At 40.9% G+C, this 23616-nt stretch overlaps 1 protein-coding gene across 1 annotated transcript; it reads left to right on the top strand.

Moving 5' to 3' along the window:
• The first annotated feature begins 2865 nt into the window (after positions 1 to 2865).
• Positions 2866 to 23535, top strand: SLC39A6 (solute carrier family 39 member 6). The gene is made up of 10 exons (XM_077183217.1): positions 2866 to 3015; positions 4374 to 5165; positions 6386 to 6566; positions 6846 to 7015; positions 8267 to 8476; positions 10082 to 10151; positions 11412 to 11789; positions 17471 to 17551; positions 19905 to 20095; positions 20201 to 23535. Exons 2-10 carry the CDS (start codon positions 4392 to 4394, stop codon positions 20351 to 20353), a joined length of 2208 nt encoding a protein of 735 aa, XP_077039332.1. The 5' UTR covers positions 2866 to 3015; positions 4374 to 4391; the 3' UTR covers positions 20354 to 23535.
• Positions 23536 to 23616: the final 81 nt, after the last annotated feature.

Raw genomic sequence — 23616 nt, 5'->3', positions numbered from 1 at the left:
AAATATGTAATTGCCAACTTGTTCAGCACAGTACTGAAAAGAGGAACCTATTAGAACACTAACAAGGAATTCCTGATTCAGGGATTTCTTTACAATTGTGAAGTGTTGTTAATAGAATAGAAGGATTACTGGAGGTTTTAAAGAAAGAGATGGGAGTTTTGTGTGAAGTTTCAGCTGTCCAGAAATGTTATGCTAACAACTTTGCAGTTTAAAATAAAACCAAATTTTTTAACTTTCAGACTTCTCATTTATTTTATAAAACATTTCGTATCTCTAATCACATAGCTGTTCTCCATAAAAAGTTAAAAGGCAAGGAAATAAAAAACTTTCCAAATCTCAAGAAACTTTTAGGGGTAGAGGCTTACAAGGGCCACTTAAGGGTGGTTCCCAGCATCAAGCTCAGGCCCACTTCCCTATCATCACCTCCATTAAGTGCATAATGTTGAGCTCACACAAGACAGCTGTGATAAAGCCTTGCTAAGAGATTGGAACTGCACCAACAGCCAGGTTCCTTAATGGTTCCTAACTGGTAAGTCTTGAGGCACTTACACTGGCACACACTCAGCACTGCAATCAAGACATTTTTGGGCAACACCAATCACATCAGTTAAACATGTGGTATTATTGTACAAGGTTTTCCACTTCCATCCTCTTCTTCCTCATCCATTTTCCATGCTGAAAAGACTGACACCTCCTGAAAACAAACAAACAACCCCCCAAAAATCCCAATGAAGATGATCATTTCAATTCCAAATGTACCCTTATTGTAACAGGGGCCTGGAGCTACAGGCTATATTAAGATGCAGTTCCATGATGGACTAAGACAGCAATCAAGCTGCTGCCTGGTTTGCTCCCCACCAACTCTCTAATTAATGCTTCCCATTTGTCCACAGGGCTGACAGATTTTTTTACATGCATTAAGCCATCCACATGGGTCACCAAGACCTTTGTTTTATGTAATCACTACGTAACTACTCCAGAGCCCACGGCTGGATATGTATTCAGACTAAAACACTAAATAACAGAACGGGAAAAAATTGTTAAAGTACTTTAATTTTACCATAAGATAAACATATTGGGAGCAGTTCAGGTAAAACAGACCTGACCTCAAGTTTTACTGCAAATAAGTGTTTTAGGTGAATTGTTATTACTGTAATGGATTCTTTTTTTTTTTTTTTTTTTTTTTTTTGCCTAGTTGATGGATGTTAACTACTCAAATTAAATAAAAAGGTAAAGAGCACTGAAGATCTGTTCTGTGTGACCTAAGCTCCAACACTTAGGTTTGTAAATGACCTTGAAAAGATGTGAGGGGAAACTCCAGATTTGACACAATGAAACAGAGGCAGTCGATGCATTCAAAAGGCTAGAAAAAGAGCCTGCATCATGTAGCAGCTGTAATTTCAAAAGATTAAAAAAACAATCCCCAACAAAATGCCTAACATTAGCATCTTAGGCATAAATGTTGTGTAACTGAAATAATAGAAAGGCATCTGGTAAATAGTAGTCCTGCAAAATGAATTAGCATTAAACAAAAAAAAAAATCTAAACACACAAACCCTACTCATTCCTGTATTTATGGCCTCACTCTCTTCCTTCGGGAAAAAAAAAAGAGTAGGGTTGAATGACAGAATTTTTTTCAATACTTCAAAAGCAAGTGCATGGAACAAATCCATAACCTTCTGATGTGCTGCTCTCTTTTTCTGAAGTTGTTCACAATGCATACTTCCCTTCTGTCCTTCAGTCAGCTGAACTCATGAACAAAGAGGTTTAATTCAGTAGCGAGTGGGAGGTATTAGACATAAAGAAGAGACATCTGTCACCTCCTGACTGGTGAGCAAGGTGGCACTGTCAGGAGTGCAGGCAGCAGGAGAAAAATGGCTGAGAATGGTTTCGATGTTAAGTTTAAGTCACTGTCATAACATTCAGAAGCCATCAGTAAAGCCAGATACCAGGGCAGGATTCAGTGCTGCCTTCACACTCCAGCAGGCTGAAAAACCTTGCCAACTGATCACACCAGAGAGGCCAAATTCAGAGGCAGCGGGCATGGGTAAGCACAACTGCACCCACTTTACCAGCAATATTAATCGTGTGGTGATAGAGAGAAAAACTCTGGAAATGTTGGAGAAAGATTCGGGAAGTGTAAGAGAGCCTGTGCCTGGGACTCAGGGTGGGGAAGGGCTCATGACCAGGTACGTGGTACAGCAAAGGAACATTTGAAAAATACAGTATGTTTTTTTCAGAAGAGAACAACATGTTTTTTTAGTAAGTTTCAAGCCTTTCTTCATGGTGATCTCAGTCCTTTCTTACGGTCTCTTTGTCCACTCGTGCAGAGAGTGATACTTCTGCCAGATCATTAATTATAATGACAGCTTTGACCAAACAGCGCTCACCGCAAAGGCCCTGTGGATGCCGTGGAAACCCGACATCCCTCGCCATTTACCGCACCCTTGGCTCACAACCGGCCAGCCCGATTCCGGCCCTGGCCTGCCCACACACGCACTCTTTTTAACGCCGGGAGTCCTTGCACAAAACCCTTTCCAAGCCCTCAGGGAATGCTACCGCACCCAGCGCCGTCATCCAAAACAGCGCTGCCAGCCCTGAATGACTCGTGTTTTCTGGGAGGAAAAGACCTCTCTGACTCTCATCCTTTCATCTCTTTGGGGATTATTCACACCTCTCGCGAAACCCTAAATCCAAACATCAGTGATTTCTGAAACAGGGAGGCTCTCGAGATCCAGCCTTCCTCCCGGGCCACCTCCTCCTTGCTGCGGGCTCTGCCCCGGGCCCGGCCAGCGGACAGGAGCGGTGGGACGCCCTTGGCAGGCTCCAGGGGCGGCTCCGTCGAGGCCGCGGCCGCTCAGGCCTCACGTGAGGCGGCCCCGCCCCGCTGGAGCCGCCGTACCCGGAAAAGGAAGGGAAAGGAGGGGAAGGGAAGAGAAGGGGCGCGGCGCGGCGCGGCCGGCGCGGGCGGGCAGCGGCGGTGGTGCGGCTGAGCCCGGCCCGGCGGCGGCAGAGGTAACCTCGGGCTGCTTTTCCTCCCCCTCTTCACTCCTCCTCCTCCTGCTGCTGCTGCTGCTGCGGCGGCCTCTCGCGGGGCGGTGTGTGCCAGGCCCGGGCCCGGGCCCCGCCGCAGCCGCCGCGCTTAGGGCAGCCGGGGCCGGCTCCGCCGGTGCGGGGTGGCTGCGGGGGCCGCGGGCGCTGAGCGGCTCCTGCGGGTCACAGAGTCGTGGGGTGGGACAGGTTGGGAGGGACCGCGGTGGAACGTCTGGTCCAGCCGCGCCGCTCCGGGAGGGTCATCCCAGAGCACGTGGCACAGGATTGCGCCCAGACGGTTCTTGAACTCATGTGTTCCAGTTCTCCCGTGAGGGAGACTCCTCACCCGCTCTGGACAGTCTGTTCCAGTGCTCGGTCACCCGCACAGTAAACTGCTGCCTCATATTGCGAGGCCGCTCCCTGTGCATCAGTTCCTGCGCGTTGCCTCTTGGCCCATTGCTGGGCACCACCGGGAAGAGCCGGGATCCATCATCCTTTTCGCATTCCTCCTTCAGTTACTTATGGGCAATGACGAGGTCCCCTCGTCTGTTTCTGGCGGCGGTAATGGGGTTTTCCAGGCTGACTAATATTTTGAAAACGGAGGTTCTCCTCATTGCCCTGGAAAAGGGCTGAGGCAGCACTGCCCTGCTCGCAGTCTCCATAGCAGTTAATTCGTAGCCCTGCTGGAGTATTTGTGGAATGAAACACACAAACGCTCACACTTGTGAGCATCTGGTCCGCACCAATGGCCTGCCTGCCTGGTGAAAGGAGCCGTGCCACACTAACGTTAAAACAAAGGCAGAACGTGACAACATAAAAAGCCAGATTTTTGTGGAGTGCTGGAAACACTTGCCCAACTGGTTTGCCAAAACCTCCGGGAAGTCCAGTGATGAAGGGTTGGAAATTTCGATTTTTAAGCAGGAATGTGTAATTTATATGACTTATTCATTGCTGAGACAGAAATTGCAGGGCTTCTTTTAAGCAGGAGAAAACTCTTACCTAGAACTTAGTTGGTGCACCCTTGAGGGCTCTCATGTTAGCAGTGGTTCAGGCAGAGCTAAACAAAGGCAAGCTGGCACCTGGGGAGGTGTTCATGGCCAGTGACCTACCTCACTGTGGTATTCAGCTTCTTCTGTGCCCGAGGCAACACATCTGGGAGAAGTGCTGAATGTGTAAGAAATTTAAATGTCTCTTGCTGCATTGGTACTTTGAGCAGGGTTTGGTTTTGTTTGTTGTGGTGTTTTCTTTTTGTTTAACAAATTATGATTGTGTGTTACAGAGGATAATGTGATTGGTTTTGTGCAAGCTATTTAAATTTTCCTCTTTTTCCATCTTTTTAGTGCTGAAAAGGAACTGCAATGGAGAGCACAGTATCAGTTATTTTCCTTGTATCATTTTCCATACTGCTGTGTGAAAGCTATCATCATGGAGTGGAGACGGCTACTGTTGTGCATACATCAGAGAGAGCTTTTTCAGAAAAGACAGTGGGTGTTAATACTGACTTGGCAGGACTGATACAGAAGTTGCACCTTCAAGAACTTTTTAATCGTTATGGAGAAAACAACTCTCTGTCAATTGATGGGTTTAGAAAACTGCTGCAGAACATAGGTATAGATAAAATGAAAAGGATTAAAATAAGCCACGATCACGACCACGATCACGACCACAGTCATGATCATGACCACAGTCATGACCATCACGACCATGACCACGACCATCACTCTCATCATAATCATGTTTCACTGAGTAAAGGCTCTGAGAAGACTGCTTGTCCAAGCCACGAGTCCGATGCTAGCAAAGACCACAGGAGCAGCCACGGGAAGGAGCCCCACAAGGGCGAGGGCGTGGAGCGGCAGCAGAACTTTGTGCGCAGCAAGAACGCGCTCCATGAGATCCCGGCGTCCGTCATCACTTCCGCAGGCGGCCACGCCGAGCTCCAGGACGTGCAGCCCGGGGAAGCCAAGCCAGTTGTTCGTGTGGGTGCGGCTGGCCCTGGTGCCCTTAATGTCACAGGGGGCCGCAATGGCACCTGGCCAGGTGCCACAAAGGCAAACGAGTCTCGTGCTTCTCCCAAGGAATTGGAGAGAGGGAGCTACCTCTATTCTAAGCTGAAAAAACAGACCACTCAAGAGGTGAGGCCAGTTCTGTTGTATTCTCAGGAATCCAGATCCACCAGGAATGTTGTCATGGTTTATTTGTCAGGTTTTATTTTTTCAGGCTTATTGTTTACCTGGGTGCCAAGTTTTGTGGTGTAACAATACCTGTAGCCGAACACATGCAAACAACTTTCCTTGGAACTTAACATTTTGAGGGAATATGGTGTTATGTTCACAAGCTCAGAGGAAAATTAAGTATAAACGTACACTTGGTTTAATGCATTTATTATTTATATATTTAACTTACTAAATATTAAATAAATTGCTACTAATCCTGAAAAACATCTACAGTTTTAAACTTGCAGTTCTGCCTTAGATCAGGAATCTGTCTTGTTTTCCTATTAATGGAGTGAAAGTAAAAAAATCAGGTTAAGGTACTGTGATTCTTATCAAAGCTGTCTCACATTGTGTGATAGTGTAGAACCGTCCTCCTCTAACACCTTCCCTCTCCATCTAACAACTGTATGTAAACATCTCTGAAAAAGATTGTGGCAAAGTGTCACATGTTACTTTAAAATAATATAAAATTAGCACTGATAAAGAGCATAGTTGTGTTGTAGACGTTTTTCTTAAACGGTCAGATCCTTTTCCATTAAAGGCTTTGAAAAGCAAGTAGGATCTTAATGTTTGCAGCCATGCCAGGTAACCCTGAGTGGGAGTTGCGTGGCATGTGATGGTGGGTGCTGAATTCACAAGTTGTTGCTGTGTTCTGCACTGTGGAAGCAGAAGTTCTGCTGTTCTTTAAACCCACTGAGATCGTGTGTAGGTTGTACAGTGGGGAGCTATTTACTCGAGGGAGTGTATGTACAACATGCTCTGTACAAGACGTTCCACAGCAGTCACTGCCATGAAAGGTTATTTGACCTTATTAATGCTTCCTTATGTGGCCTTTAAAACTGACTGAAAAGTGTTAGGCTTTTGCTGTTTGTACATCAAAGCATCTGACCCATTTGTGCTGAGAATGAGTAATAATTACATGTCATCTATCCAGACTCCCAAACCAGCTTTCTGGGGCAGGGTTGGGGTGGAAGTACAGTTTTTACTACATGGGTTTGTTACCAGTTTTTGAGTTGTGTTGATATAGCTGCTTTCATGTGGTGCCCATTGCATTTCAATTAATGTGGGAAGAGGAGTCCTTTTAAGATGTATCATGGTATTTTGCTTCTGGTTAATCTTTAATTTGTCTCTTCCCACAGTGCTCCAATGCATCCAAACTGATGCAGTCTCATGGAATAGGCACTCAAGTATTGTTGACTGCTACAGAATTTAGTTATCTCTGCCCAGCTCTTATTAACCAGATCGATGGCAAGTACTGCATAGTCCATGCTACTAGTGAAAAAGCTGAAACTCCTCCAAAAAGTTTTTCTCTGCAAATAGGTAGGCTGTTTTTTGGGGTTTTTTTGTAACATCAAAGCTTAATGGAAAAATGTTTATGTTGGTTATAAAATCCAAGAAACCTATTTCATAGCTGTAAGAAGTGTCGTTTTCTTTTGGACTTCACCAAGATTAGAGAGAAATCTTTGCGGCATACCTTTTGTTAACATCTGATTAACTGAATGATCAGGTGTGTTTGATAACAGAAACATTAAGCAAACAAAGTCATGTAATCAGCTGTTACTTATTGTTGTTGTTTTTTTTTAAATTTTTTTTTGCCAGCTTGGATTGGTGGCTTTATATCCATCTCCGTCATCAGCTTTCTTTCCTTGCTGGGTGTTATATTGGTACCACTGATGAATCGAGTATTTTTCAAATTTCTTCTGAGTTTCCTTGTGGCATTGGCTGTGGGGACCTTGAGTGGAGATGCCTTCTTACACCTCCTTCCACATGTAAGTATTAATTACTGTTTCATTCATTATCTCCAAGCAGAGAACTTGACAGCTGTATGTATTAGTGCCCTATTAGCTTGTACCCATTTGATGAGTCATTTCTCAACCTTGTTATGCAGGTTGTTTGATAGGAAGGTTTTCCGTTTGGAACATCTGTATTATTCATTTCACAGTCTTTAAAAGTTCAAGAGCTTCATGGCATTATCCCACTCTATTTCCTGTTCTTAGTCATATGGACTGCTGCGTCCCTTTATTGTTCTTTGAATGCAAGAATTTTGCATAAATTTTCTTAGTGGTTTATTGCAGTGCTGCCCCTTTTTCCCGCCAGTTTAATAGACTTTAGAGGTAGTGGAAATTGCTCACTGAACACTTAAAATGTGAAATGAATAATCAACTATTTTTTGTTACATGCCACTTATGCTGATGGCTTACCCACTGTGATTTTTCTTTTTTTACCAGAATCCATCATTTCTGAAGTCCTGGGGAAAATACTACTTGATAGATTTTGGAATTTCTGTTATGTAATAGGGGCAGTGAAATGGGAATATGATTGCTAAATTTCTACTTTTCTTGAACTTCTTAAACAGACATTCTCCCCCTGCAAAAGCAGCTTGCTTCAGCTGTCAAATAAAATGGATAAAAGTGTCTGCAGATTGTGTGGTTTCCCAGTCCTACCTGTAATCCAGCAGGTGGTTCTTTTTCCTTTCAGTTAATTTTGCATTTGCTGTGGAAGGTTACGTAAATCAAAACCCATGTGAATGAGATGTGCAAAAAGGTTTTTTATTTCTGATCATACCTGTATCCAGTAAGGTCAGGGAAAGTGTCAGACTTTCTTTAAAGAAAGAAATTACAGCCAACTTCCTTGTAGAAAAAATTGTTTTACATCTCTGAGTTTTCTTAGATGGGAAGCTAACTGGTGTGCTGGCTGTGACCACTGCTTAAAATGTGGATTCTTTGATGGTGTCAGGAGTCTGTGTGGGGACAGCTGTACACCTTGGATTAAGCAGTGTCCATGCAGCTTCAGTGTGTGGGCCTGTGCTCAGTCCTTGCAGTGTTTCTTCCTATCAACAAATTTCCAGTCAACAGATTCCTTTGTAATTGTTGGAGTCTGTAAGCAGAGCATTTGCCCTGTGAAAATTGTCAAGTCTGGACTCCAGACATGAGGAAAATTATGTGAAGAATACTTTTTATGTTTCTTACATTACATTTCTTTTGAATATAATGACTTTCTCCTTTTTGTTCTCCCCTTAGTCTCATGGAAACCATCACCATCACCACGAAAAGCCTCTGCTTGACCAAAAAGGCTCTATGTACAAACATCTTGTTTTTCAAAGTACGGAGGAGAATGCTTACCTGGATTCTACATGGAAAGGACTTACAGCACTTGGAGGCTTGTACTTCATGTTTCTAGTGGAGCATTTGATCACTTTAATAAAGCAATTTAAAGACAAGAAGAAAAAGGTAAGGAGACTATTACTCTGAAGCCCTACTGTATTACATGGTCATTTCTGAAAACACTTATTAAAAAACCTCCCATGAATATCATATATCTTTTGATTTAATAGCAATGGCTGACTGGGTTAGTATTAGAATGTCATTTTTATTAGGGACACATACACTTCTAAACCTTTTATTAAGGGCTATTTCCATAGCCAGACAATATAGTACAGGGTTTGACATTGCAGTGAATTGTTTAATAAGAAAATGTCCAATTGCATCTTCAATTTTAACAGAGTGACTTAAGAACTCACTTCATTACTGACTTCTTTCTGACATCTTGAGACATTTATAACTATCTGAACTGGTTTTATTAATATTGTAATTCTAATCCTGGATGCAATAAGTTTGTACACTTATTGTACTGCTGTTGAGGAGGGCACTTGCACAGACAGGTAAGGGTTGGCAGTAAATTCTTACATAAATAAAAATCCAAGTATACTCTAGAAAGTGACTTTATGGAATAGCATTCCATGAGGAAACAGTCTGTCAAGCCCCTTGGTGCTTTCCCTTCTCTCCCCCAAAAATGCAGCTCTCAGATTGTTACGCTGGTTTTTATGTGTAAGGTAAATAACTGAATTTTGGCAGGTCATTAGTGTTGGGAACTTGCCAATTACTCGTAACAGTTCTTTAAAGACCTGTGTAGCCAGGAATAAAGAATGATATCAAAATTGACTCAATAAGAAAAATTAAGCAGAAGTTAGCGATAGAATAGAATCATGGAGTGGTTTGACTTGGAAGGTATCTTAAAGGTCATCTGGTTCCAACCAATCCTAAGCCTTGCTTGAGGAAAGTTAGTAAATACTAATTACTTAGTTTAAAAATAGCTAATTGCTAGGCTACCTCGAAGACTGATAATCTCTGTTTAGTTTTCTCATTAAATTGGTCATTAAGGCAGTAGTTGCAGGGAAGATGCCATGTAAGCTCTTTGATCTTTGATGGGAGGTTGTGTTGGTGTGGTTTATACTGAAGCTAAACCAACTGTGGTTTCCCTATCTCTAGTTAAATTTGTTTGACAGGAAAGAACATGATGAGTTTCAAGCAAAGCAAGAATTTTGTCTCCTCCCAGCCACAAGGAATGGATTTCCTGTTAGACTAATTATGCCTTCCTAGATATTGAGTCACTGGTCATAAATTGTTGTGATACAGACTTTAGTTGGCAAGGAGGAGAGATTTTACTTGGTTTTCCTTCTGTACATTATAAAAAAACATCATACTGACATTATGATAGAAAAGAATGTGTGGAATAAATTAGTCACCATTTGATGCATTTCACTTCTCAGATGAAAACCTTCTGTTTATTTCTTGTGAAAAATGTAGGGCATTTGTGTGTGTGGGTTGGTTTGTTTGTTTATGATCTTCTTTGTTTTGTTTTGTGTTTTGTCCCCTCCTATGGAGCCTGAGGAACCTTTGTCATCCTACTTTAATAGGTTTCTAATCTTTATATGGGCCTCCATGTTGTCCTCTTTCTGTGCAGGCTGCATAAGTGTTGTGAGTATAATGTTGCTCATGTATATCCTGAAAAATAAGTAAAATATTCATAACTGCAGTATTTTCTTTTGGAATAAGAAAAAAAATGAAGATGATGGAGAAAGTAAGAAGTTTTCAGCAAATGAAGAAAAGTTGGATCCGGATGATCGTAAGTCTCATTAATAGCACACAGTTGTTGCTTCGTGGCAGCACTGTTTAAAAAACACCCGATTGATGGCAGCTCGTAGATCTGCTTCTTACTGTAGGTTGGAACACTGCCTATTTGAATTATTTTCAAAGCAAAACCTGTCTGTCTGCTGATATGTGGAGCACTAGGTCTATTTGCTGCTTTCCTTTGAAAAGGATCAGTGGGTTAGAAGTAGTGAATTCGCAGTTTTGGAACTTTTAAGCCTTTTAATTCTGCATTTAGCAGCAGAAGTTGAAGTCATTCTGTGAAAGCTGCAATACAGCTACACTTCCTACCCTTCTCTTTTGACTGCTAGATGTTATATGCGTGACTCATTATTTAGATTTCTGTGTTTGTTAGTTTGATTATTTATTTATAAATGTAATATTACCAAATTGTAGACAATACTTGAAGTTCAGCATTCAGAGTGCAAATGACCATGTTATCCGCAAGATCGTGCTTTAAGCCAAAACACACCGGACAATTTACTTGTTAGCTGTTGTTGATAAAAGAGATGTTCTGTTTTTCAGAGTAATTTTCTAACTAATGAAATACTTGTCTGTAATGTATAAAAAAATAATATTTATTAATTTAATTGCAGAGGAAGAATTTTCAAGTTTCAGCAATTAGTTAAAAGAACCAACTGTGGTGTGTCAGCAATGTTTATATGAGGGTATTTCATTGTCTATATTGATAACTTTGTTTTTTAGTGTTTATTTTCTAGGTGTTTAAACTCAAGTGCCTGTATTTGTTTTGAAATACAGGACTTTCCAAAATTATCTATAACATAATCTTCTTCTGCATCCTTTTTCTTTAGCCCTGAGATTACTAAATGGCACAGGCTTCTCAGATACTTGATTTTTCTGAAGTAATTGAACTAACAGTCTTCATGCTGTGAGACTGGGACTTGGAGCCTTTTGCTGTTGTTTAAATTGCAGTGAGTCTTAGAGGAAAAGATTTTTTGCCTTTTAGGAAGCATTTGTGTCCATAATGTAAGAGCTGCTTCAGTAGTAGGGGACAGAAACTAAAAGTTTTCTTTATTTTCACCTATTGGGAATTATCTCTAAAATCTGAATAAGTTGTAGAAACGTTTCCAAAAAATCTTCTGGTTCAAGAAATTGGATTATCAGTCTCAACTTCTAAACTTCTTTACTGCTTTACATAGCCAAACTGTTTATTGTATCTTTGCTTCTTAGGTGATTTAAAAAATGTGTAACATTGTACTCTGGGTTTTTGTAACAGGGCCTGAGGGCTATCTAGGGACAGACTCTCAAGATCCATCAAACTTCATTTCTCAGCAGCCAACGGTACAAGAGGAAGAAGAAGTGATGATAGCTCATTCTCATCAAGAGGAGGTTGACAACGAGTATGTGTCCAGGGGCTGCAGAAACAAATGCCATTCTCACTTGCACGATACTCTGGGACAGACAGATCATCTGAGTCACCACCACCATGACTACCATCACATTCTGCACCACCACCATCACCAGAACCACCATCCTCACAGTCACAGTCAGCGCTACTCGCGCGAGGAGCTGAAGGACGCGGGCATAGCAACTCTGGCCTGGATGGTGATCATGGGAGATGGGCTGCACAATTTTAGTGATGGACTGGCAATTGGTAAGTGCTAACTCGGATGCTGTGAAGGCAGTGAAGTCTTCTAGCTGTCTCTTACCTCTGTTAGGGATGTAGCTAATTAGCAGAGGATCTTTAAAGTCTAAACTTTTTTCTCAGAGCGTCATCTTAATAAGTAAGAAAAATCTCTAGCTTAACAAACTGGAGGTAAGTGATATATGAAACAGTAATTATGTGTTTGCAGCTGTGTTTCTTTAGAAAATCCATAAACTGGACTTCATTTCCTGCTTTTGGAGAGTTAAAGCTAACATGTTTCAAAACTAAAGCTAGGCTTATAAAAATATTTAAGATTGAGTTTATGCCTGCAAGTGCTCAGCAATTTTTTAAAATTTTAGTTGTTTTTAGGACAAGCTTGTATTTTTCAACATAGTAATTGTGTTTTTTTCACTTCCATCAGGCCACTGGTACCATTGCCTGATTTAGTTATTTTTCTCTTTCATCTTCTTTTGTGTTGCAGCAGGGTCAGGTTCTATACTTGGCATGTCTGCCTGCCTGCCTGTACTGGGTCCTGGTTACACATCAGGATTCCTCCAGAGCACTGATGGATAGGGAGATGAGGCCCTGGTTTCAATCTGTTTTAGCCTGAAAATTTTATTTTCTGAAACAGTGGTCATACTATACTCAAAACCTTGTTTCTAAAATTGAGCATAATAGTCCAGTTTTTAAAAAATTGAAGAGGTATAAACAGTTATTTTACTTGTAAAAAACCATTTTGTTTCTGCTGAGTTCATGCCCCTGTTTTCCCCTTAATGCGTGTAGTTGCTCAATCTTTCTTGATAATGCTTCAGTGAAAATACTTCTTTATCACAAAAACAGTAGATTGAGTATTTTGTTTTGGACTTCTGCCTGGAAGGTCAGGTTTGGGAACTCTCATGTTTTTCTTAGAAGGAGAACTAGATTACAGGTATATTGAATTTAAAAGGTTAAAGTAAGTCACAGAAAGTGAAGTCAAATCAATAATCTTCAGTACTTAGGCTAATCTTTCCTTATCTTGACCATTGTATTTAGGACTAATCTTTACAGGTATTGGATTCATTTCCAGGCTGTTTAGCATACTGGAGGCAGTTCAGCAGTATCAGTCTTTCTGTACATTTTATTGTAGGAAAAAATTCGTTCTTGTTTGAAGAGGAAACCCAATAATAACTATTTTTTCACAGCAATATTTGCAGTTGTTCAGATTCAGTCAATTCAAAGTGTAATGTGAGAAGAGACTTTCTGATTTAATCTCATTTTTGATGAAAGTTGAAGCATGAAATGTAAATTTTTGAGCGGATCAGTAGTGAAAAATGTGGTAGAAGGAAGATTTGCATACAAATGACACAGAATCAATTACCTCTTGGCATTAGGGAGATTTGGGAAGGAGCTATGACTTTATAGTTATGAAGGGAAAAGTATGAGAAAGGTTAATAAAGGCTTATTGAACAAGTGAGAGCAATAGCTTTCAGAAGTCCTGCTGTGTAGCTTGTTCAGGCTAATGGAAATATGGGTTTCTTTCAGTTCTGTTTGTGCTTAAAAGTATTATGGGAAACCATCAATTTGATGGTGTTGTGAAAATGCCAATGCTACTTGTGTAGTAGTTAATCTGTATTTTAAAGAAGAAGTGAACGCTTCTGTAAAGACAACTTTAGCCAGCATAACCCTTCATTTAAGTTCATTCACTTCATGTGATTTGTTATTCATCTGTTGTGCTAATTATGTAGGAACAAGATTTAAAAGTGCTTATTTTTTTATTAAGGCGTGGAACTGTTGCATCTGACTCATTTATGGAAAAGGATCATCTGTGATTTGAACTTTTATGTGTAATTACAACTAAATAAGTGAAATGCAGAACACTATTTTTATACTAGTCTTGCATAGATACTTTTTTCCTTCAGCTTTTGAGAGAAGTCATGTCTTAAAAAGTATATTTTAAGATAAATCAGCATCTTGAGAGGGGATAATGCCAGATATATTAATTTCATCTTGATTTGTTAACATTTCGGGACTTCTTTTTAGCAGTGAATAAATAAAAAGAGATATTCTTGATATTTAAGCTTGTACTTTAATTACTTCTTACTTTTTCTCTTTGAACTTCATAAGAATTAAGTTTGCTATGGTCTTGTCTAAAGCTCTAATGCTTGGTGTGTCACTTCTGCCCTTACTTTCTCCCTGCTTTCCCCTAAATTTGCTGTTGGTGCCATCTGTTTTACCCAGGTCAGTAGTGAAGATACTGAAGAAAGTAGGTTGCAGTTTCTGTCCTGGTGGGCTCTCTTTCTTACCAGCCTTCAGGCCCTGTTGGCCCAGCAGTCCAGTCAGTGTGCAAGCCCGTATTTCCTCTTTGCCCAGGAAAGACTGCTGTAGGAGATAGTGTCAGAAATCCTGCTGAAGTTCTGTTGTATTCACCATCTGTATGATCAATTATTTCCTCAAGCTGGATGCAGCTTTTGGAGAGGGATTTTAAGAGGATATTCCACAGGATCTTTTCAGGAACTGAGATGACATTGACCACTCCCGAGTCTTTTCTTAAAGATGGGAATAATGTTATCCTTTTCCCAGAGTTCCAGTGGGGCCTTCTGTAGCCATGGTTTTCCACACATGATTGACAGCAGCTTTTTAGTCACACTAGTAACTCTGTCAGTACCCTCAGGTGAGTCTCATCCTGGGATGCACCTGAGCATTTCCAGGTTTTTCTGCATTTCTCTGAACTGTTGCTTCTGTGGTTTGATGTCTCTTTCTTTCTAGAATGGAGCTGGGATCTGGCTTTGTTGAAAAAGACTGAGGTGAAGGCTGTGCTGGTGCTTTGCCTCTCGTTATGTCTACTGCTTATTTCCCTTCCTCATCTATCAACAGATGGGAATTTTTCATGAACTCTGTTTCTCAGCTAACATTCTTGTAGAACTGTTTCTTGTTGTCCTTGGAGTCTTGTTAGTTTTAGATCAAGCTGGGCTTTGGTCTCCCTCCCTTTAGTTCCACTGCTTTTAGCTTCTTTGCTAAGTTCCCAGTCCTTGTTTCTAATTCTTGTGTGCTTCTTTTTTCAATCTTAATTTACTAGGACACGCTGCTTAGCTGGGCACATCTTCTGCAAGTGTTCCTGCACAAACAGGCTTGTTTGTTTGTGTATCTCTGTGCTCTACAAACTGGCCACCCCTTCTGGCCACATTATCTCTTTTGACTCATTCCCTACACTGCAATTCCTTAAATAAGTCAGAATCTGCTTCATTAAAGCCTAGAGTCTTAATTTTGCTTTTTCCTCTTCCAGCCTCCTCCTGTGTCCTGAACTCAGTTACCTCATGCTCACAAGATGTCTTTTTTTTTTTTTTTTGCTGTATTTGCCATCAGTTTTTTCTTGGTTTTGAGCAGCAGGTCAATTTACAATGCTAATCCTGGCTGGCTTCTGTGTCATCTATAGTAGGAAACTATTACCAATACACTTAAGGAACATCCTGGTTTGTGTGCCCAGTGCTGTGACCTCCACAGCTGAAGACTCTTTGTGTGAATGGTGGTGTCCTTTGTTCATAGGTAGGCTTATCTACCACCTTTCCTTGGTTAGATGATTTGTAACCTTATTCCTAGTGTTACTCTGATTGACTAAGAGACTGAACAGACACATGGAACCGCAATTCACACATACTTTTATACTGGAGCTCTCTGTGGTCAAGGAACCCTTCTATGGAGGTAGCCAAAAAAACCCCAAAGTGAATTGCATTCTGTCCCTGTAGGCAGTTGGTATCTGCAGTAATCTGTGGCTCTCTGGGCTGTGTATGAGTCCGACCCGGCTAGCTCAGACTCTGGCCCACAGGGACTTGCGTAGACAGAAAGAAAGAGACAAGAAGCGCTCTTCTCCACGTGGGGACGAGTATCCTGTTTATTGGCTTGGGCCAGGACACTGCTGGTGGTGGCGACCACCCAGGTAGAAAAGAGGGCGTGCTACCCTTGCAGTGGGGCTTTATCCCCCAGGGGAAAGGGGGCAGGGAAAGAGGACCATGGCCAATGGGATTCCATTGGGGAGGGGCGAGGGGAGGGGTACCCATGGGACAGACCACCAGGTGTGTATAGAAATGGGGGGTCCATAGGGGAGAGACCATGTAATGAGAGAGGGGGAATAACAATCTCTGTGATGTAACATACCCAGTTCAAACTTCCCATCACCCAGTGCAAAACAACTACTAAACAAACTATTTAGTGCAATACAACAGGTATCTATCCCTGACAGGCTAGACAAGCTTTGGTGGTGTCTCCACAGCATCATTCAGGCAGGCTCTGGGCAATCCATGGACTTCGCTTGGCAAAAGGTCAGCAGGTCTGTCTTTGTTCTGCATGGGAGAGAATCTCCTATCACCAAAAAAAAAAAAGATTTCCTTTCATTTTTTACTTCTAATTTGATGACGTGAACTGCTGGGCAAGGCAGGACTCACTCACCCTCTCACTGCTGCCAGGGTCATCACCATGTTCTTCAGATCAGTAAGCTGCAGTGGGGACAGAAGATTCTTCCTGTTGCCAGACTTCACTGTTTTCAAATGTTACTCATCTCAGAGTTCATGTTTCCTGTTCCAGTGCTACTTTGGTCTTGCCTCCCTCTGTAGTCTGATGGTCTTGGCCTCTTGCCTCTGTAGAACCTCTTCTGAAGACTCTCTCCACCCCGTTTGTTATCACAAAGGTGCCTGCTCACCACATCCTGCATCCTCTTGCCTGGATGCCACAGCACACATCCCAGACATAATGGTGCTGCTGCTGTCATCACTTCAGGGAGGAGCATCAGTCATTTCTTGCACTTGAAGACCTGGATAGCTGTGTGTCCCTCAAGAGTTAGGTCAGCATATAAGTGAAAAGAAGGGATTGTCTCCAGTGGAGTAATTTCCATTGTAGTGCTTCCTCTGGGAGCAGTTCTCCTGGGTCCCTTGTGTGCCAGCCGCTGTGACATGGCTTTGTGCCTCTTTGACTGCTTGTTGGCAGCATGTTTGCTGGCAGGCTCCTGGTAGCAGCTGAAGAGGAAGCTGGATGTGGCTCTGCACCCTTGGTGAGGCTCTCCATGCAGCTGGGGACCTGACATGCTGTGTGTGAGCTGTGCTGCAGCTCTGCAGTGTGCTGCGTCCTCCTGAGCTACTGCCAAATGAGAAAAATGGCAAGCAACAGGAGGAGCAGGGAAGACAAGAAAGATGAGGATTGTTGGAGTAGTTTAGGGGTTTTTGTGGTTTTGGGGCCTTTTTTCTCCACTTAAAAGCAACCTGCTGTGGTATTTACCTTGAAGCATGCTGCTTAGAAGTTGGTCTGTCACTGTGATTTTGTAGCCTCTTATTGTTGTCTTGACTTTCCTTTCCTAAGGTGTCTGACTCTCAGGTGCAGTTGAGCTGCTTTGTTCCCTTTGTATCTTAAAAAAACCAGTAATTTTTGGATGGTATTTCCATTTATTGCATTTTTTTGGGAAGGATTGTGGTGTTGGAATGTATTTGGCTTAGTTCAGAAATAAGGTAGTGAAACGTGGTTTACTTTAACAGCAAGATTCTGAATAAGAATTTTGTGACTTTAAGATCATAAACAACTGTTCAGTTAAAGTTTAAATGCTTCCACAAATTAAAATTTTAGTGAAATATATGTCCTAATATGACACAAGCATGTGCAACAGTGCTTCCGCACTTGATGTCTGAATATGTCTGAATATTTGCTTTTTTTTTTCTGTCTCTTCATAGGAGCAGCCTTTACTGAAGGGTTATCTAGTGGTTTAAGCACTTCTGTGGCTGTATTTTGCCATGAATTACCTCATGAACTAGGTAAGACCCCAGCATTTCCATATGCTGCACGTGTATGTACTTACAGGTGCATGTGGGAGGACAGAAATTTTACCAGACAACTTTATCTGTATCAGGTTCTCTATTCAAGGATACTCTGATTTACTTAAAGACTGTTTAATCATTTCTAAATTGAATTAGTAGTTTAAAAATCTAAATATTTCAGCTACTCTGGTTAAAACTGTCTCTTGCAATTGCAGCGTTTTCTGTCTATCTGTCTACTTTAGTTGTAGTTTTTATTCTCCTTGTATATAACATAAGTTGTGAATTGCAGGAGAATGCATGACAGAATTTTCTCACATCTCTCCTTAATTTTATTCTCCTGCTTGTGCTGCTAAAAAGAAGGTCACGATTAGTCAAAGTACTTTCCGCATAACATTTGCTGCTTTTTCATTAAGTCTTGCAAAGAACTGTTGTAGCTCTAAATTAAACTTGAAACTACTTGGAAATCTTTCTGGAAACAGTTTGGCTTTCAAGCTCAAGTGATTTAAATTCGTGTGCAGTCCCATGAGAGATTATTGTCGTGTCTTACAATATGAGTTGAGTATTTGGCCCTTTTGAAGGGCAGCTGGTAAGAACAGGATGGATGTGCTTAATTGAACTTGAGACAAAGCTGATCTTTCCAGTTGTCAAATCATTTTGGATGTGCAACTGGTGTTTATTTCTCAGCTGTCACGGTCACAGTCACACTTGGTGTATAGAATGAAGAAAGAGGAGTTTGCTTTCACTTTTTTGAAGGTTTTATTCCCCAGAGGGGAGAACATTCAGTTTCATTTAATGGAGCTTGTAAACCAGTATGTGTAAACTTTAAACTCTCTCTATATAAACAGTTTGATATATTTATACAATAATGTTACACAGAAATATGTTATTATGGAGAAAATATACCTGATTTTATGGGTTGGAAGGAATTGAGTCTTGTTCATACTAATCATGGAACTTGTATTAATTTCACATACTAAATGTTGTTAGTTCATATATAAGAAGTAAATTCATCTTTATGAACCTGATAATTTTAGATTCAACTGTTCTGTTGGTTTTAGAAATAACAAAAATCCTTTAAAATTTACATCATACTTCTTTAATCAGAACAGAAGACTGATAGGAAGTACCTTCTTTACCAGAGAACATGGCATAGGAAAATTGAAACAAATGGGACTAGTTGAGGTTAGCTGGGAAAAAAAATTGAATAGTTGTTAATGCTAAGCAATATACCAGTTCATCTTGCAATAGCTTATAGGAAAAGCTGTTGTAACAAATTACTCAAATTAGCTTTGAAAATTGCTTTTGTTTACTTTAACTGGAGATAACTTATTATTTGAAAATAAAATGGATTCTTTATAAGCTTATATTACTCTGGTTTAGAAAAAATATTTTCTGAATTACAGAAAATCTGTTTCTGGCTGGTGGTCTTTGATTCTGTCAAGTTAAAATAAGATGTTAAGGATTATTTACAGAAATTAATAAAGAAATTACTTTAAATTTATAAAACAGATTAAGAGTACAAAGCAGTTACAGGATGATAAATGGAATATGCAATTGAGTGGGAATATTTTACTGTAGGAACATTCAGGCATGTCAGGTACTGCAGCATTTTACCGTGGTGGTTTAAATTCAAACTGCTGGAGGATATGAAGCTATTAGAGACCATCCAAAGGAGGGGTACAAAGATGGGGAAGGGGCTTGAGGGGAACCCATTTGAGGAGCAGCTGAGGTCACTTGGTCTGTTCAGCCTGGAGGAGACTGAGGGGAGACCTCATTGCACTCTACAGCTTTCTCATGAGGGGAAGACAAGGGGCAGGCAGGCACTGATCTCTCCTGTGACGGGATCCAAGGGAATGGCTTGAAGTTGTGTCAGGAAAGGTGGAAAAGGTTTTTCACCCAGAGGGTGAAAACCCTTGCCCCAGAGGGTGTTTGGGCACTGGAACAGGCTTCCCAGGGAAGTGAAGTGGTCACAGCACCAAGGCTGAGTGCTCAAGGAGTGTTTGGACAATGCTCCTGGGCACATGGTGTGGTCTTGGGGTGTCCTGTGCAGGACCAGGAGTTAGACTTGATGATCCTTGTGGGTCCTTTCCAAGTCAGGATGTTCTGTGATTCACCAAAAAGCTGCTTCTTTCAAAAATGCAAGGACTTTAAAATTTTAAATTTTATTTGCTGCTGTGTTGTTGTTCATGAGCACCTTTGAATATTCTGTCCCTCAGTGATTTCTGATTTTATGAAGGAAAAAAAAATAAGGCAAACAACAGCATAAAAGTAGCTTAGTAAATAAGACAACACTGCAGTACCTACCCAAGAATGAAAACTTTGTCTTGGCTTTTTTTTTCCCCTGTTATAGGAGATTTTGCTGTCCTTCTAAAAGCTGGTATGACTGTCAAGCAAGCTGTGCTTTATAACGCTCTGTCAGCTATGCTGGCCTATCTTGGGATGGCGACTGGCATCCTCATTGGTCATTATGCAGACAACGTTTCAATGTGGATATTTGCACTTACTGCTGGCTTGTTCATGTATGTGGCTCTTGTGGATATGGTAAGTGCCTAGACCTACTTGAATTTTGTGTAACACAGCTTAAGAATTAATGATTTGAAGCAGCTGCTTCTTTTGAAGGTATTTAACACCTCCTTGTTTGTTTAGGTACCTGAAATGCTCCACAATGATGCCAGTGACCATGGATGTAGCCGGTGGGGATACTTCCTGTTACAGAATGCTGGGATTCTCCTGGGATTTGGGATAATGCTGCTAATCTCAGTATTTGAACATAAGATTGTATTCAGCATAAACTTGTAATCCTGGTTGCCAGGAAGACACCTTGGTGTTAAATTATAAGCGGTAAGGGTTTTTTTTCTATGAATTTCCTTATTGGAAAGGTACATTTGATAAAGACTAGATATTTTTGTTGGTGTGCTTTGTTGTTGTGTACTTCCCTCCCTTCTTGCCTGATAGAAAGGAACACTGTAAAGTTTGGGGTTTGTTTGGGTTTCGTTTGTTTGTTTGTTTTTAATTGTATTTTTTTTTTACTTGGGATTTAGCATTGCTTATGGTACTTGAAAAGTGGTACTTAGTAAAACATGGCCAAATCTATATTATTTGTATTGTCTGTATTGTTTGGGGGGGAGTAGGTTGTTTTTTTACTGAATTTATTTACTGTATATACGTGATGTTTTTTACTTCAATGGTTTTGCTGGTTTAAAGAAGTAAAAAAACAGTGGTTTTTATTTTAGCACAATTAAAATCAGTGGATACCAAGCACAGTGAGCAAAGTAAAACAAGAACAAGACCTGTAATGGTTAGCATATGTTTATTGGTAAAAGCTCATCTCTTCTGCATCCACCTGGGTTATACAGAAAGGCAGATAAGTCCATTCCATCCTTTGTGGTGGTGCTGGTTCTCTCAGTAGCTTTGGATTCCTGTGTCTTATTCCAGTTGGTTTCTACTCCAAACAAGTTGATGTAAAACCATGTTCTAAGTGTTTACATCAAATGTTTAACTTGTTTGATCCATTCTGATATGAGTTGCTCTTTGCTGGTTTCTCAAATCAGCAACAAAAGTCCAGCTCTTAAATTGCCAAAACTTTAAGAATTCCATCAAAAAGACTTAAATAGCAGTGCTGTATCCCACTTAGGCTGCCTGAAGTGACAAAGGTGTATTAAAGCCTGTTTGATTTCAAGGGGGAGGAGTGCTACAGGCTGAGATAAACAGTCATTTCCTACAAAAGCTTCCTGAAGTAAAGTGTTGATTTACTTTGGAAAAATGAGCTGAGTGGGAGAGCTGCCTACCTCTAGTTCAGTGTGATTGCACACAAACCTGTGCTATGTTTTTTTGCAAGAACTAAAGCTGAGAAATCCAAAATAAGAAAATTTCTTTGGTAGCATATCTAGAGAAGCAAGGTGTTAAAGATAATAAGTGTATGCTTAAGTATGTAGTTTAGGCCTACAGTCTTAATATGTTTAACCACCCTGAATGTCACTGAAGGAAGAAGGTTGAAAAAACCAATAGCAAAATAAATCTGCATTTGCAGGGAAGGTGAACATGTCAAAGTTCTTTAATGATGAATAAATAACAGAATTATGCTGTCTTACCTAGTTAGCTTTAAAAACCCCAGAAATAAAACAGTTAGAACCTATTTCTGATCCACTGCCTCAAATCATCAGCTGAATAAAAAACTTGAATAACAAGATAAATGTTTGATAATACCATGTAAAACAGTTTGTTGGTCTGTCATACAGTGGAAGCCAGGAACCATTCTATCACCTCAGAAATAGATGTTTTCAGTTAATTTGAGAGATTTGAGGGGGTTTTAGGAGTTGGGAAATGGGTGCCACATGAGTTTTTGCACCCAGTGGACTTAGCTTCTCTTCCTTCAGCCTTTCCTCAGGTTAGCAAGATTGATATTTACTTTTCTGCTCACAGTGATGAAATCCTGTGCTGTGCCTCCTTTGAAGCCAGGGGTTGAGAAAGGTGTACCTCCCTCAGCTCTCCTAATGCACCCCTGTGTCCTAGCGGGCTGTTTAGGCTTGGGCATGGTGTTCATCTGTGGTGTGGCAAAACTCCATAAATACTGTGCACTTCCGCCTGTGGGGCTTCCACCTTCTGCACTGCAATCCTGGCTGCTACAGAAATCTGGCATCTCTGTAGTCCTGGGGGATTTCAGACTTGGATGAGCTCAGTTTGCTTTGAATTTTTCACTGCTGGTTTCTGTTAGCCTACAGCCATAATAGCTGTCAGTTCAGCTGGATTTCTCTTGTCTGGATATGACACAGGACGTGGGCAGGTAGCCTGCTGTTGTTCAGGAGATTTTAAGATTAATGACTAAATGATAAATCTACAAAGTTCAGTGTTTCCAGTGAGTTGTTGGCTGGCTTTTGATGTACTTGACTGACATTAAAATATCCACATATCAAAACCCATTGCTAATTTAGGAATAAAAAAGAATGAATTGCCTTTAGAGCAGAAATGTCTCTATCCTGTACACAAACACTCCACCCATTCAGTGCTCTTTGATCATTGATGGAGAAACGTCCATGACAGGCAGCTGTCCGAACTGATAACTGAGAAGGCTACAGACTAAAACTTACTGTAGTTTCATATCAGCAGGATGACAAAATGTTGGTTGTTCTGTTTGTTTTGAGCTGCTTTGTTTGTTTTGTTATTTATCTTTGTTGGCCTTATAAAGTAGAATCTGCATCTGTTGCAATGTACTCGTGTTGGAAATACTCAATGCTTGGCAAACTGGTGGGGCAGTGCCTCTAAGCAGCCCTTTATTTTTATGTGTATATTTTTCTGCAGCAGTTTTTAATGTGCCTGGCTACTCTGGATAATAAATGCAAGTGTCTGCTTTGTGCATCCATCTGTAGCTTAATAATGGTACAGACCTTAATTTTTATGCTGTTACAGCTGCCTTTAGTGCCTGTGTTAGGTGCAGGTAAACAGAATAGGCAAAAATGCTGGAATCAATTTTGGTTTGGTTTATTTCTGTAACATATTATTCTAATGGTTTTGGCCTGTATTTGTACAGAAGAGGTGTCATGTTTGGGCAGCAGGAGTCAGAGCAAAGGTGTGGAGTTCTCAAGTTCTCCCCTGCCTGGCCTGTGGGGATCAGGTGCTGGCTGGTACGGTTTCTCTCATTCTTTGCCCCTAAATGTGATGCCATGGGTGTTGTGGGAATGCAACTCCTTTATGTTTATATAAAACACAGCCCAGGCTGTGAATTCAAAGGCTGAAATAGAATTCACTGAGGCTCTTCTGCTGCCTGAACTGAGACACACGTGCAGTTAAAATCTCTGTGGAAAAACTGGGTCGTTCCATTTTCCACAAGCAGAAAACAGTTGTTTTAATGGAATGGGCGTTGTTTTTCTTTGTTTGGTTGTTTTTTTTAAATTTAAAGTACGTTTTTGGTGTGTGTGTATATATGGTCTCTGTAGCTGTTACTGTATTGCTGTGTGCTAGATTAAATAAACCACTGAACCAAACCGCAGGCGTCTGAGCGTTTTTCTCAGTGATGCAGATACGGCGAAAGATGTTAAGAGCCTCGAGAAAAAAAATCCGGTAAC

This window comes from Agelaius phoeniceus, chromosome 1, assembly GCF_051311805.1.
Source record: "Agelaius phoeniceus isolate bAgePho1 chromosome 1, bAgePho1.hap1, whole genome shotgun sequence".
Taxonomy (NCBI): domain Eukaryota; kingdom Metazoa; phylum Chordata; class Aves; order Passeriformes; family Icteridae; genus Agelaius; species Agelaius phoeniceus.
The sequence above is the reverse complement of the archived record's forward strand: the minus strand, read 5'-3'. Positions and strand labels throughout refer to the sequence as shown.

Bases quoted from the DNA above. Each gene is read 5' to 3' on its own strand.
- SLC39A6 (XM_077183217.1), top strand. From the start codon at position 4,392: ATGGAGAGCACAGTATCAGTTATTTTCCTTGTATCATTTTCCATACTG. The intron at 10,152-11,411 runs GTAAGTCTCATT...TTTTTGTAACAG, and splicing joins AAAGTTGGATCCGGATGATC to GGCCTGAGGGCTATCTAGGG. The intron at 11,790-17,470 runs GTAAGTGCTAAC...GTCTCTTCATAG, and splicing joins TAGTGATGGACTGGCAATTG to GAGCAGCCTTTACTGAAGGG.